This window comes from Rhinolophus sinicus, linkage group LG14 (assembly GCF_036562045.2).
Source record: "Rhinolophus sinicus isolate RSC01 linkage group LG14, ASM3656204v1, whole genome shotgun sequence".
Classification (NCBI taxonomy): domain Eukaryota; kingdom Metazoa; phylum Chordata; class Mammalia; order Chiroptera; family Rhinolophidae; genus Rhinolophus; species Rhinolophus sinicus.
In genome coordinates this window covers 8,500,166-8,516,595 of record NC_133763.1, presented here as the reverse complement: position 1 = coordinate 8,516,595, position 16,430 = coordinate 8,500,166, and the positions used below count along the sequence as shown (strand labels likewise).

The window sequence follows — 16,430 nt, the reverse complement described above, 5'->3', positions numbered from 1 at the left end:
CCGTTTCTAAAGAATCCATGTGACATCACTGAAGAGTGTAAGGGAACAGGAACTCAACTAACGAAGAAGGGAGAAATAAAGGCGGTGGAAGGACAAAAGAAGAGACAAAAAAGAAAAGGACATGGATAAGAAAAACAACAAAGAAAAGTTGACAACCTAAATACTAAGTCCAATTAGTCGAAATCCCTAATTTAATACACACACTTGGGCAGAGGGGGAGAAAGTCAAGCATAAAGGGATCTGTCATCTTGCTTGCTTACAGTATTTTACCAAAGGCTAAGGAAACTGCACAAACCTTACCATACAGCTCCACGAATTACCGCCCATGTAAACCTTCATGAGACCACCATTCATGAGACATCCAGATATGAACAGTTCCATCACCCAGAAGGTCCTTCACGCCTTTTTCAAGTCAAGACCTACCTCCCCAAGCCAACCCTTCTGACTTCTGTCATCACAGATGAGCTCTGTCTATTGCTCAGAGCTGAGTACCACTATGTCTGGTTTCTTTCACTCAACACACTGGTTTTGTTGAATATCAGTATTGCAAACGCTTTTAAGTCGCTGAATAATATTCTGCTGAATGAATAGACCAGCTTATCTATTCTGCTGACTCACGAACATAGCATGGAGAAAAACAAACTATCACAAAGAGTGTGGTGTATAATTCCGACAAGCAGGCACGAGGAACCTAAGACGACAAAGCAGAACAGTGGTTCCCTTGGGGTTGTGCAGCCACCGGAAGGGACAGGTGGGAGGGTTCCGAGTGCTGTTGACACCTGCGGTCCTGGTGAAGCGTTCACAGTGCAAAACATCGAGGCGCTACAACTGCAATTTGTGCACTTGCCGGTACGTAGTATTATACTCTATTTAAAAGTTTACGCCCCAAAATCTACTCACTGTCTCAGCTCACTGCAACATTCAATGGTAGAAACTCTTATCTCCACTGGCCCTTCAGACTGTCTCCTGGTTCCCTCCTCCAGAGCCTTGGCTGGTTTACCTCCTGTGTAATCCTCCAAGATGGACTTGACCTACAGTCAGCACACACTGCCCTTGCTTCACACTTTACGCCTGGAGCGCTTGTTCACTGGCATGGTGTCAACCAGTTCCCTTCCTACTGCCACGTCCAACACTCGCAGAGTACAGGCATGTAGGACTCCATGCATGTGAGTTTCTCCTCTTCTTTCTTCACCCAGAAACTACGGCAGTGGTTTCCTAACTGATCATCGCTTAATATTTTCCACCTTCCATTCACATGTCAAATTGAACTTCCTAAAATGCTCTTTTGAACACATCACATACCAGCTCATAAATATGAATCCCCCAAACTACAGTTGAGTCCTTACTTAATATGGTCATAGGTTCTGCAGCCTTAAGTGAAACGATGTAGAAGGAAACCAGTTATCTACTGGATAATTGATAGAGGCAAGAGTTAAGTCCCTACATCTAACAAAAGACGGTCAACAAGGCGATGTTCTTCGAGGACCTGCTGTATCGAGCAGGTTTCATCTCCTCATGCCGGCATTCCAGCCCCTCACAATCTGCTCCCACATCTCCAGTCTTATCCTTCACAGTCACCTACCTGCTCTAATTCAACACCATCTACAGTTTGTTTTTAACCAAACCCATCATCCAGATTCCAATTCCAAAGCCTTTCCTCACAGCATCCCTGAGTGGAACACCCTCCTCTATACAGCTGCCGACCCTCCACTCAAGGCCCGTAGCTCAGCTCAACTACTTCAGTCCATTACTCACCATTACTTACAATAGCAACGGCTGTTATTATTCACTTGGTCCTTAATCGTTACCATTGAGTTATGTGTTTTATGTATACAACTGTCAAATTTTCTGTTGTATACCTCTTCGATATCTAAAAGTTAAGTTCTTCACAAACAGAGGTAGTGGCGTGGTGCTACTGACCAACCGGTAATCTAAAGAGATTTGTTTAAAGTAAATAAGTAGGTAGCCTCTTACCAACTCCAAACTGAATCGGTCTTTTTCTTTACTGCAATAGTATATTGGCTGATGGAAGCTTACTTTAAAAATCCTGGAATCAGTTACACAGGACTAGCAATACTAGAGACATGCAGTTCTAGAAAGAGCAGTCCTTGCAAGAGGAGACCCTGTCCACCTGGCACGTGCCACAGGACAAAGACGTAAGTGTCTGGCTGGATCGTGAGCATAAGCATGTGAACTATAATCAAATAGATTATAGCGTCACTGTTGGCAGGCAAAATGTCTGTTTTCACTCCATCACAAACATACTTAAAGCAATGTCGGTCAGAAGGTAACCACTTGAATTAACAAGTTAATGAATGAGTAAATGGATGGAGGGCTGGTACTAAACTTAGGGAACTATATTAATTTGGTGCTGTAAATTCATATACTACGTCCAATACAGGTTTGCCTCTTCCCAACAGATCACTGCACACAGCATGTTGGTATTGTATGCAATCAGAGGAGCTTAAAATTAGAGGCTTAGGAGCTTACAATTAGAACATTCACACTTAGCATTATGTTACACACAGGTGGGCTTTTTTGGATTCATGGGTTGCTTAATAAACTTCATATATATGTTCTAAACTGAATATCAACCATTTCTACACCAACAAACAGAGTAAGAAGACGCTTAGGGCTAAATTTATAATGTTTTATTAAACTAAAAACAAGAATCACCATTTTAATAATTAAATTACATAGTATATATTCAAAAAGAGAAACTCATCATTTCTATCCTAACTTTAGGGAAAAACTTCAGTCTTATTTTCTGTTCTTTGTATCCAAATTTCTTCTCACCAACATTTAAAAAGTCAGTAATGCACCTTTGTAAAGCATCCACTAAAGCAAATCTCTGAAATAATTACAACTACGTTCGTTATTCTCGCACCTTGAGCTATCACTCAGCTGTCTTTCTGTGTGTGTGCTATTAGTACCTGTTGACCACACAACTGGCTTGTGCTAAAGGGAAATACAGAGACCAGCGTACTCAGGACACAGCAGCACGACAGAAGGAAACGAGCGCGGGCCGTACCTGGGTTACTATTAACATTACTTTTCGGCGGTTTCTGAACTGGTTTGGGAAGCGTCGATTCGGTCAGAGCCTTATTAGCGACAGCTTGTTGGGCCTTCTTTATGCTGCTCCCGTCGGATTCCCATGTCTGCTCACCAAGACTCAGCTGCACTGAGAACATCTTGGAAAAACGTGAAAGAGACAAATGTTAAAATTTTTCAGAAAATAAAATTTGCTGCCTGAGCGAAAAATAGATACACCATAGAATCAACATTTTAGAGCTCGAGGTGTCCTTACAGATCACTGCAACAAAAATCTTGTTCTACCCAGTGAAAGAACTTCAAGAGATTGTGCCAGATTCTGTTCTATGCCATCCAAAGGCTCAACGGCAGCTCTCCATGGACATTTTGAGTAGAATAAATCAAGAAGAAACCACTTCCCGAAATAGAATCATATTGTTCATGTCATTCAAATAGTCCTCCAAAAAGCAGAATAAGCACAAGAGTAAGAGCAACTGTAAGAGAACCAAAAAGGCCCGGTCTCTGCAACGCTTCACAAAATCTAATTCCTTCAACTTCACACTTAGCACAATCTAGTCAATGAGTCAGGCAATCCTATCAAATATTAAGTCACCAAGACACTCAATCCTCCACAACCAAAGTTTAGCCAGCCCCCAAATTCTGTCCATTATAACATCGTAAGTACTTCTCACATCTCTCTCTTCTCTGCCAGTGACACTGCATTGAAGCCAATCGTTCATCATCTTGGGCTTAGATGTAATAATCTCCCAGCTGACTGCTGCTAAAACTATCTTTCTAAAAGCCAAATCCAATTGCAGCACCCCAACCAACACCAGCTCAGAAACCTAGTTGTTCCCGGGCTAGCACGGCACAAAGCCTCCACCAGCCCATCTGCATTTCATACCCACCTTTCTTTCCCTTGCACATCCTAACCTTCCATTCATGCCATATTTCCATAAGAGCCCAAATCTATTATTCACCTTAGAAATTTAGAATCGATTTAAAGGATACTCACACAACCCACTATTTCACTCTGCATATACCTTACTGCTTTCTAGGAATACAAAACATTAACCCAAAACTACTTATTAATTATAAAGAAACACATGTTTCTTTGCAGGCAGGAGATCAGGTAGAAAATACCATAAACAAGTGATTGAAGTTAATATCATCAATAATCATACAAAGTGACACCGTGTACCTCCTGATATGATCCAGTGAGGACTTGTAATATTCTTGGCCAAAAATGTTTAACCTGAATCTAATCATAGGGAAACAATCACACAGATCTAGATTATGGCATATTCTATACGACAACTGGCCAAAACACTTCAAAAAACGACAATATCATGAAAGGAAAAAACAAAAGTGTGGCAAATAAATTAACGATCAGTAAATCTGAAAGATACATGAGTGCCCATTGTACTACCCTTCCAGTTTTTCCTGTCGGTTTTCAATTCTTCAAAATACAGAGTTGGAAAATATTTACAATCACTTGAAAGTCAGAATATGTACCGTATTTTGCCATGTATAATGTGCACGTTTTTGCCCAAATTTGTGAAGGAAAAATAAGGGTGCACATTATACGTGGGTAGTAGTAACTCCGTATCTATATAAATGTTTCTAATTCTTTTATTTATGCTTATGAGTTAAAAGTGTAACTCTAAAAATCAGTAACAATATCTGTATGCAAAATAATACCCTGGAATAGAATCATCAGTTTTGTTGAATTTACAACAAACTTGCACCGACAAAGAGTTCTTGGCCTTCTATGATGTGTAAATATCACAAAGTTGTTACCAGTACCTAAAATTTCTTGTACTTTGTATCTGTTCTTGTGTTTTGTAATTAATTGTTACATAAAATTCCTTGTACCATAATATATTTTTAAAAAGTAAATAAATGCTAAAATTCCTTTATAATACAAAAAACAAGTACCTAAATATAAACAAATAAAAATTTGAATTAAAAAATTAAAACAAAAGACTTTTCCCTGAAAGTTTGGGCCAAAAACGTGGATGCGCATTGTACACGGCAAAACATGGTATATTTCTGTTAAAACTGATTGATTTTTCTGGTTTTCTGATTTAGTTTAAAATATATAGCTAAAACATATCTTTAATACATTTACCTAATTTTAAAACAATGTTTCAATGACTAGCTCTTTGATTTCTTCAAATTATAGTATTTAACACAGAACTCAGCCACAAAGCACATATCCTCCACTGTCCAAATCAGCTCACACTCCAGAATGTCCCATCCATTATTCTTCCATTAATTCAGGTTCAAAACCTCAATAGCTTCTTTGTTTATCCTTGCCTTCCTAAGATTTAACAGCATCTCAAAACTGTTCCTTGCAATTTCTATTGTTAACACCAAGCCTAAAGCCCTACAAACTCAGACTCGGAATACTTCATTTACTTCCTGCCTCTAGTTTTCCCTGCCCCCTTATCTTCCAGACATCACCATTTTCCAAGTCTCACAGGCCAGACACCGACGAGCGGTCTTCCTCGTCTCTTCTATTTCTCTCTCCATTCTCTCTTGCATCCAATTATCAAACTTTGTTTTATCAAAAAGTGTTTTTCAGATCTGGCCTCCTCTCTTTATACTCTGTGCCAATGTCTTAGTGAAAAATATCAATATCTCCCCCCTAAACTTCTAAAAGACCATCCTAACATCATTCTCTTAACATAATATTTTCCCATCATGACTTTCTTACCACCATCACCATGAACAGTCTATAAAACATAAATGTTCCCAAATCAATCCTCTGCTTTTTGGAAACCTCCTTAAGAATTCTACTACATTGAACACCTAAAACGAATACAATATTATATGTCAATTATATCTCAATTAAACTGGAGGGGGGAAAAGAATCCCACTACAATAAAAATTCAATAATTTTTAGTAGGAATCCTACACACTACATATTTATGAGTTTAAGTCATAGCTCCACCATTTACTATGTGCAAGGTTGGCAAAGTTATTTATTCTTGCTCTCTGCTTTCTTATTTCTTTAGTGAAATGAGGCTAGTAAGAACACACAAGATGGATGTGAAAATTAAAACATAATGGTGTAAATAAAATAATCCCATTTGAAAGGCAGAGTGTGTTAAACTGCAAAATCCAACTACTGCTACCTGTAGGTAATACACTTTAAATACAAAAACACATGTAGTTTAAAAGTAATGGGATAGAAAAAATATACCATTCTAACATAAATCTATGAAAAGTCAGAACGGCTGTATTAAAATCAGACAAAGTAGATTTCAGAGCAAAGACTATTACCAATGATAACAAAGGTCATTTCACAAGGCTTGTAAAGGGGCCAATTAATCAAGAAGACATAACAATACTAAACATTTAGGCTACTAATAACACAGCTTCAAAATCTATGAAGTAAAAACTAATAGAACTGTAAAGAGAAATAGAAAAGCCACAATTACAGTAGGAGATTCAGTACCCCCTCTCTCAATAACTGATATAACAATTACCACGCAGTCCAAAGGAGATGGACGTGAACAACACTCAACCAATATAACCTGGTTGACAGCTTTAGAACACTCCACCCAAACAGAACAGAATATACATTAGCTCTTAATTTCTCATAAAACATTTACCAATTTCTAGCACTAAATGTCTATTCTAGAAAATAAGTCTTAAATAAGTTAACTTCAGCTTCCATCTTAACAAACTGATGAAAAGAGCAAAATCTGAAGTTAACAGAAAAAAAGAAAGTAACAGAGATAAAAACAAACATTAACAGAAAAACAAGAGAGAAAAAAAATCAATAAAACCAAAAGCTGGTTTTTTGCAAAGATCAATAAAATGGGTAAGCCTCTAGCCAGACTAATCATGAAAAAAAGAGAAGACACAAATTACCAGTTTCACGAAGGAGAGAGGTGCCATCACTACAGATTCTTAAAGTATTAAAAAGATAACAAGAGAATATTTTTTTAACAACTTTATGCCAATAAACTGAACAACTTAAGCTCCCTGAAAGACGAATTACTAAAGCTCATTCAAGAAGAAATGCATAACCCAAATAGCCCTACGTATGTTAAGGAAACTGAATATGTAGTTAAAACTCTTTCCACAAAGAAAACTCCAGGCCCAGTTTCAATGATAAATTCTACCAAATATATAAGGAAGAAACAATACCAATTTTCATAAACTCTTCCCAAAAACTGAAGGAGCGCTCCCCAACTTATTCTATGAAGCCAGCATCACCTTCATACCAAAACCAGAGTACGATACTACTAAGGAAAATAAAATAATACAAAACAAGTCAGAGCTATCTGCTCTCACCATGTCTATTCAATATTACACTGTAAGTTCTAGCCAATGCAATCAGGCAAGAGAAATAAATAAAAGATATTCAGATTGCAAAGAAAGATTTAAAATTGTCTTTATTAACAAATGGCATGTAGAACACCCAACAGAATCCTTTTTAAAAAGCTACTAGAACTCATATGAGTTTAGCAAGATTACAAGATACTATATAAATATATAAAAATCAATGTTTTTATAGATCAGCAATGACTAATAAAAACAATTCGAAATTGAAATTTAAAAAAACAATACCATGTACAATAGCATCAAAAATATGAAATACATAAACATAAGGATGTGAAACACCTGTTCACTGAGAACTACAAAATATTGTTGAAATTACAGAATATGTCAATAAATGAGAGATATACGTTGTTAATGGGTTGGAAGCTTTGGTGTTTTCTAACCTGTTAATTTTCCCCTAAATTGAGCTATAAATTCATGGCAGTTTTATTCAAAATTCCAGCAGGGTGTTGCATAGAATGCACAAGCTGACTTTAAAATTCATAGTAAAATGCAAAGAATGTAGACTAGCCAAAATAATTCTGAAAAAGGACAGAATTAGAGGGCCAATACTACCAGATTTCAAGACTTATAAAGCTATGGTAATCAAAACAGTATAGCATTTGCATAAAGACAGGAACATAGATGAATAGCACAGACTCCAGAAATAAACACACACATACATAGACAGCTGATTTTTGACAAAGGGGCCAAAGCAATGCAGTGGAGAAAGAACAGTCTCTTCAACAATTAGACATCCACATGCAAAAAATAAATAAATGAACCTTGGTCCATATCACACATCACATCCAAAAAGTAACTCAAAATGGCAATTAGACCTAAATGTAAGACCTAGTGTAAAACTTAAAACTATAAAATATCTAGAAGATAACATAGAAGAAAATCGTATGATCTCTGATGGGGCAAAGATTTTCTAGATATGATACCAAAAGCACAATCTATAAGAGGACAAACGGATAGGTTGGAATTCATCAAAATTAGCTACCGCTCTTCAAAAAACACTGTTAAAAAAAAAAGAAAAGCCACAAACTAGGAGGACATATTTGCCAAGCATGTATCTAATGAAGGACTTACAACCAGAATACACAGAGTGACATCACACAAGAGGGCAGAGCAGGAAGCACAGTGCCTGTCTCACAGTAAATACCCAATAGATATTTTACCGAGGAGTTTTTTTAAAACCTATACGCTACTCACAAGCAATGATAAAATTATCAGGATACCTCCATCATCAACATAATTGCTAAGAATTGACAAATCATCATTCCATTATACCGCACTAGAGCAGGTATTGTATTTCTCAAATTACAGATGAGAAAACTGACACACTAAATTGGGGGGGGAGGGGAGGGAAAAGGAGAGGAGCTGGAGGAATGGTCTAGAACGGTGAGAGGGGTTGGAAACTAGTACAGAAATAGCGGGGTTGGCCTCCGCAGGCAGTTCATCCATAGTTCAGAAGGGAAGGCAGAATTCAGATTTTAGGTTGGGATTTTGAAGCAAGCACCAACCAAAAGGGACAAGATTGCTGCGGGTACGTACGAGGCACGGGGAACTGAAGCTGGATGAGGAACCATGTGAGGACTGAGGGAAGTGAGGACTTGTACAACGGTGCAATCAAGGGATCTGTGGTCTGGAAGGAGTACTGAAGTCAAACTACTAGAGAGAATGAACTAGAAAATTAGCACGCATCAGAGAGAGATGAATGCTTGACGTCATTAAAATTATGGAGGGTCTTGCAGTTACTGGTAATGACAAGGTCGAGACTGTGATACAGGAAGGAGTGGCTGAGGAGAGTGGAAGATAAGGTGACGGGACAAGTGCAAGAAACTGAAAGGTACGCATGTTGGAACGATCCTCTATTTGGACAGTAAAATCACCAAAAATGGAAGCAGGATGAGTGTTAGAGAAAGTGAAAGTGAGCCATGAAAAATGTGATGGCATTATGCTGAGTGAAATAAGTCAGACGGAGAAAGACAAATACCATATGATCTCACTTATATGTGGCATCTAAAGACTAGAATAAATGAGCAACCCAATCAGAAATAGTCTCAGAGACAGAGAGAAAACTGAGGGTTGCTAGATGGGAGGGCGATGGGGATGAGGGAGAAGGTGAGGGGACAAGACAGTACAATTGGTAACCACAAAACTGTCACAGGGATACGAAAGAGTTTGGGGAATATAATCAATAATGTAAAGATTTTGTAGGGTATCCGATGGCCACTTGTCTCATTAGGGAGACCACCTCAGGGACGGTGTAGATGCCTGATCACTGCACTGTACACCTGAAGCTGAAGCTGAATAATAATGAATGTCAACTATAATTTTATATACATATATATATGTATGTATATATATAGTCATGGCATGTGGAGTACAGCATAGGGAATAGAGTTAGTGGAACTGTAACAGCTGTATACGATGTCAGAGGGGTAGCAGATTGGAGGAGGAGGTTATCACTTTGTAAGGGGTGTAAATGTCTATTACATTGTTTTGTACCCAAAACTAATTTAAAAATGCAAATCAAAAACACAACAACAAAGAAATGTGATGGAATCAGCCAGAGGTTGGTGACTGCCATGAAGAGACACAGGGGGTCAGTCTATTAACATAAAGTTCAAAGTGCTGGGGCCGTGTCTCCCCCGGAAGAAGCCTTGGCCTTGGCAATCGTATTTCCTCACACTACAGGACCATCAGGACACACCTGAGAAAGCTGTAGGTGGTGCTGGAGGCCCTGAGGAGGATCAGGGAAGTTTCGCAGAGGTTTGGAGGGTGTGATACATGAGCTGAGTGTTCTGAAATGAGAAAGAGCAAAGGGACTTTCCAGGCACAGAGACACTACCACACAGGCAAAGGCGGAGCGACGGGAGGAAACATGGACCGTTCTAAGCAATGCAAACAGTTCAACAGGATTAAGGCAGAAAGAAAATGAGCACGAAATGGGTATGAATTAATGTGTGTGCGAGTCAGGATACATGACCAGACAGGTGAACCATCACCTTTTTCTCTGTACAAAAGGTATGTACAAATGAACTGCTGCCCAGAAATCCTTCATAAAAGCCTTGAACAGGAAACAAAATGGACAGATTTTAATTTCATTTTATTTTCCTTCTTTGAAGTGAATGCTAGAAAAACAATGAAATAATCCAATAGCTATTCGCTTTACAAAGATTACCCAACTTTTACAGAACCAACAGCTTCCATTTATATACAAAAATCAATGTTCGGCATCCTCTCCAATATTCAAGTTAAAATGTCCCAAGAAAATGATGAATTAGAGCTGAAACACAAATGCATCAGTTACAGATTTCTTTATAACATGTATACATGTAAACACATACGTATGAGGCTATACAGAAACTGCCTTTCCATTTAAAAGAAGAACACAAGCGAATGCATAGATAATAGCAGTAGTGCTTATACAACTTTTATCAGTGGTGAATCTCGGAATTAAACCATGGAAAAGCTGTCTGACTAGGTAACCGCCGCTGTACTTGCTCTGCCTCCATTATCACCAGGGCAGTGGTGATTTAATGGAAAGCGCACTGCAGCAGGGAGCCAAAGAACATATTCAAGTGTTGGCCCAGGCACTTAGGAACTATGAAGCAAGTCACTTAACTTTTCTGTGCCTGAGCTTCTTAATTTACAAAATGGAAATCAAAACTCCGCATTTCCTGGTATTGTTAAGGTTTCTGTAAAGTACTGTTTCTGAAGGAGCTTTGTAAAACATAACGAGCTACCAAGTTGTATAGAGATTTTGCAATATTTTTAATACAGATCTAACAGCCTTCAGGCCATCGGCTTGCTCCCACCCCCAAAATGAAGCACAATTAAAACCTGACATGCTAAATCTGATAGGCTTTGATAAGCATGTCTCACCACCTCGCTTCATAACCTTACCTTCGAATGAGCAGGCCCTCTTTCTTTCAGAAGTTTATACTGGGGTTGGACTCTATTGAAACGGGCTAACTCATTTACCAGACACATTGCAGTTTTCTCTTTGGGGTTTGCCATTTTATCTTGGAGAGAAGCTGTAAATAAAAAGGCTGTAAAGTTTTTGTCATTCTTGACTTTACAAAATGGAAGAAAAGCTAATTTTGACTTTTCTCAGACTGAAGTCAGATTGTATATTTAGATTAAATTATCTTCATGAATTTTATACAAAAAATTCAAATAATCTAATGGACTCCATCACATGCAACAGAAATATGTATCACATTTTAAACAATAAATTAAGGTAACTTTTTTCCTAAGTACTTAAGTTGCTCTCTATACATATATATATATAACAGCATGCTTAAAGATTTTAAAATAATATAGAATAATAATTTTTAACTTATTTTGTAACTTCCCTTTCCTCTCAAAAACTTTTAGCATAAACACATAATTCTGACTGTTATTGCTATAAAACTCAATTTTGTCTACCTTTTCTATCATTTGATCTTACTTTTCCTTCTCATTTTGAAGCAGCATATTAATTGAAAAAGCTCCAGACTTGGGAATGAAGTCCTAAGTTTAAGTACTAGCTCTTTCAACTACGATGTTGAAGTAACTTCCTTTTTTGTTTTTTTAAACAAAATTTTGAAAGTAAGAAGTAGAAAAAAATAATTTAACAAATGCCCATGTCCTTAGCATCATTACCTTCCAGTTCCAATCCCTTTATCTATTCCAGAAACACCACTATATGAATTTAGAATATATCCCCTTGGAATATTTTAAAATACATTTACATGCATTTTTTTACACGTATATCCATGAAGACATATAGTCTTGATATATGTGGGTTTATAGTCACATAAAGAGTATATAATAAAAATATCATTTTCACAACTTTCCTCACTCTTCATTACGTTTGCGATTGTAACTTACATTCAGTGCATTACTTTTAATTGCTATATAATTTGCATCACAATATCATGTCCATTTCTTAATCCGCTCCCCTACTTTTAGGTTGTTCCAGTTCTTCACTCTTCCAAGTAAAAACACACTCAATGACTGGACCCCATTACCTTCCCTGGGCAGCATGAGAAGTACCATTTCCCATCAATATTGAAAACGTCCAGTATGGTCAAGTATTGTAATTTTTGATAATCTGATGCTTGACAAATTGATCCCAATATTGTTTTTTGTTTTCCCCACTATTAATTTAATTTTAATTTCCCGGATATTATTTACTTTTTTCAGATTACAAGCAAGGCTAATCATCTTCTCATGTATTATTGATTAGTTGCATTTTCTCTTCTGGGAATTGTTTCTGTCCTTTTTTCTACTGATTATTTTATGTATTGTATTTATCGATCTTTTCTTTTATGGTCTGTGCTTCTTATGCCTTATTTAAGAAATCCTTTCCTAACCCGCAAGACCTTAATAATTTTTACTTAAGTTTATTAAGAATTCTAGTCTTCATCTGTAAAATAAGGGTGTAAATCTATCCTAGTTAACTCACAGGTTGTTATGAGGTTAAGATTTTTAAATGTCTGATTTTCTAAATCCTACCGCAATTATTATTACAGCTTCAGAATATTTTCCTAATACTATATGAAATTATTTTATCCTACATTTTTCCTTCATCTCATTTATAGACACATTTAACTGCTTTTTAGTTTTTCTTTCATCTCCTATTAATCAGTGCTAAAACATGCAAGTCGATTACTTCCTGCTCAATTAAACTGCAGTCACAATGTACAGAGGATACATTAAGTGAGTGGAAATAACTAGATTTAGGAACTTCATCTACAAACTTTCCATGGCAAGGATTAATGTAGAAAATGGTATTCTTTTAACTTTTTTAATACTCTTTACAGGACCAATTATTTGGTACAATAATTTGATCCCAAGCATTATGATTAAGAAATTACTTTTTAAGAAAACTATATAAATATCTAATAGGGAATAAGTAAAAGGAAAGAGAATCTGAGCAAACAACTGTAGGACCAATACAGAGGACAGTTGATTCTACAATTAAGCCATTCTAAGTGGCTTGCAAACTGGAAAAAAAACAAACAAACTAGTAATCATTACTTTTTGGAACACCACAAAAAAGACAAGTGTACATCAAGAGTTTTGAGGAAACCTGCATTTTACTTATTCCATTGTGTATCATTCAAATAAATATTTTATAAATTGTGCCAGAAACTCAGTCACTATATAAAACACAAGGTGACCTGGGGCTAAAATCAATTTTGGCCCTTGCACACCATGCCATTAAATACTCAAGTACAATAGATAACACAGCTACCTGAGTATCAAAAAGCAAAAGAAGAATGACAATTTGCTAAAAATGAGAATATGTGGTAAAAAGTCTGGTAAAAAAAAAAATCAGCCAATTTTGCATAACACAGAAATAGCACTTATGCTTTGTCCAATTTTCATACCCTCAGTGAGTGATGCTGTACATTCATCTGTTACGATGTAAAAACTACTACTAGGCACGTTGCAAGCATAACGTGATAATTTTATAGCACAAAAAATTTTAATAGCGTAGCCTTGAAATATATTTAAAAAGTACTAACTAATAATATGGTGTTAAACTTATATTCCATTAATTTTGACTTTCTGCTTCATAAAAATAACATGAATCCAATAAAATCTTTTAATGTGTGACTGAAGTTTTGGTGTGAACGATGTGAAAAACACATGCATGATCTCACCTTGATCAAACTTTAGAGCTAAAATCCAAATGTTTAAAGTGGGTACATTTAAAAATAATTAGTCTTAATTGAAATGATTTGTTTCACAAAATGATTAAAATTTTAAATAGCTGTTCTTCTAATCAGAAATCTTATTAATATTAACTACTTAACAGAGCTCAGTGATAAGAGCAATAATTTAAAAATTACACCAAAATTTTGATAAAAGCATAAACAAACTGGTCTATAAAAATTGAGATCAATAAACTTGATTTATATAACTTTTTAGAAACATCAACAGTACAAAAAAATGAGACATACATACACTGTTGCATAGGCGTACATCTTCAAGAGACCTAAGAATGTCCTCAGTGAAGATAGTTTGAAATAGGTTTCAAGTCAATTTGGTGATTGGAATAGATGCCTACTTAGAAGTAAATAAAAGTAATGATAACGGATTTCACAAACTAAGATTTTGCTTTTGAGAGAGCAAATGCCATATAGAGGTTGAGACCTCGTTTTGGATATTGCTGCCACTTATTGGCATGGTTTTATAAACTTATTTGCATATTTTTCTAAGCTAAAATATTATGAGTTAAAATAGTCTGTTAAGTTGATTTTGTCCATACAAACATACTTCTTTAGTATTCTGTATAAAACATGTGTTTATTATTTTGTCCACTGACTTATAACATCGTAAGTTTGTTTCCACTGAAAAATTCCCACGTGTGATATAAATTAGTTAAGATTTCTCATTTTCTACTTTTCTTGATATGAAATTTGTTTACATGTAACTCTCCATAACTTTAATAAGTAACAGCGGTAAATAGCTATTTATAATACCTATAGTATCTGCATACTCAACAAAACTTAGATATGCTCTATTTTTTAAGATACACTCTATTCTTGTATCTTTATAAAACGTCCTGCACTCTTCAAACCATACCAAAATAAGGTAGCTTACAGTTTTCAAAATAAGGTAGCTTTCAGGTTTCCAAAGAAGCTCACACTCTAGTACAAGAAAAAACACAAACAATAAACAAATACATAAACTACACTATGGTAAGTGCCATAATAAGGCTGTTACAGGACGTGTTAGGTGAAGGGAGGGAAAAAAGTAGGTTTCCAGAGGTGGTAATTTGATTAGTTAAGGAAAGTAGGAATTCACCAAGTTAGCAATGGAGGAAGAGAGACAGCCCAAGTCTGTCCAGAGCACACATGCAGGAGAAAGCAAATAAAACACATCACTTCCAGCAAACGCAAGTCGATTATTAGCAGATGATAGAATGCATAGGAAAAACGCATAGCAGAAAACACAGTGACCAAACATCAAAAGTTTCCTAAGCTAGAACTGAGAGTAGCAGCATTTTTAAAGTAGTTAAATGGCAGCCAGAGCTGTTGCCAGCGAAGTCACCTTCAACCTCACCTGCCAAGGCAAGTCTCTCCACAGAAGAATCCACTTCCATCCCTGGTCCCAGAAATGACTTGGACACAGTTTATGTCTCTTTGCTGACTTCCCTTTCCCTAGTCCCTTAGAAGGGACTCATCCTAATTCCCAAGTAAAATAAAAAGAAAGAAAACCGAGTCAAAAGAGCAAAGGAATTTACCCTCCACCGGCTCTTGCCCTCCAGGAACAGTGTGACTACCTGTCTGTCCATACCTGTAACTAAAACAAACCTTGTAACTTCAAATTAGGCTATCACATAAGGTTGTCCATGCAAAGTCAGTAACCCAAGGTCAAACTGCTCTGTTATAATTGCCTATCAATTAGGAAAATTTAAACTTAAGTTCCTATCTCATATAAACACAAAAATTAATTCACATTAAAATGCAAAATGTAAAAATATGACAAAAGCACAAGAAAACCTGGCTAAATATTTGTCATAATCCTGAAAGCTTTTCCAAATAAGAAGAGAAACTTAAAAGCCATACTGGGATAAACTGACAGATTTAACAACGCAAAAATGTAAAATTTCTGTAGCACAAAACACACCATAAATCACACTAAAAGAAGTCTACAAACTGGAGGAGAAATACTCGCAAATGTGAAGAAAAACTGTTAACTTCCAAAAAATACGAAGATGATAGAAATCAATTTTTCAAACCCAATAGAAAAAAAAAGGCAAAATGCATGCACAATCAACTCACAATATAATTTACTGAGTAAACACATCTGTTCAAAAAATCAAATGTTTAAATGAATAAAAATTTGAATTCCAGTGAGATATAATTTACCCCACGAGACCGACAAAGATGAAAAAAATGTAAGTATCGGCAAGGATGTGGGAAAATGGGTGCAAACTCTGTTGATGCAAACATAACAGTATCAACTTTTGGTGAGCAATCTGGAAATACTGATTAAAAGTTTCAATTACATCTCTCTTTAAAACAGCAGTTCTCCATCTAAGTATTCGTCCT

At 36.2% G+C, this 16,430-nt stretch overlaps 1 protein-coding gene across 26 annotated transcripts in view; it reads right to left on the bottom strand.

Moving 5' to 3' along the window:
- STAU2 (staufen double-stranded RNA binding protein 2) overlaps nucleotides 1-16,430 on the bottom strand; it is a 223,520-nt gene that overhangs the window by 190,762 nt on the left and 16,328 nt on the right. For 9 of the 26 annotated variants that reach the window (XM_074319223.1, XM_074319221.1, XM_074319237.1 and 6 more), the window contains one exon: nucleotides 3,032-3,191. In XM_074319223.1, the coding sequence (XP_074175324.1) occupies nucleotides 3,032-3,191 (160 nt within the window). Of the gene's footprint in view, nucleotides 1-3,031; nucleotides 3,192-11,283; nucleotides 11,415-14,976; nucleotides 15,024-15,438; nucleotides 15,561-16,430 lie in introns of all 26 variants that reach the window. The other 17 variants (XM_074319213.1, XM_074319212.1, XM_074319218.1 and 14 more) reach the window with 3 other exon arrangements.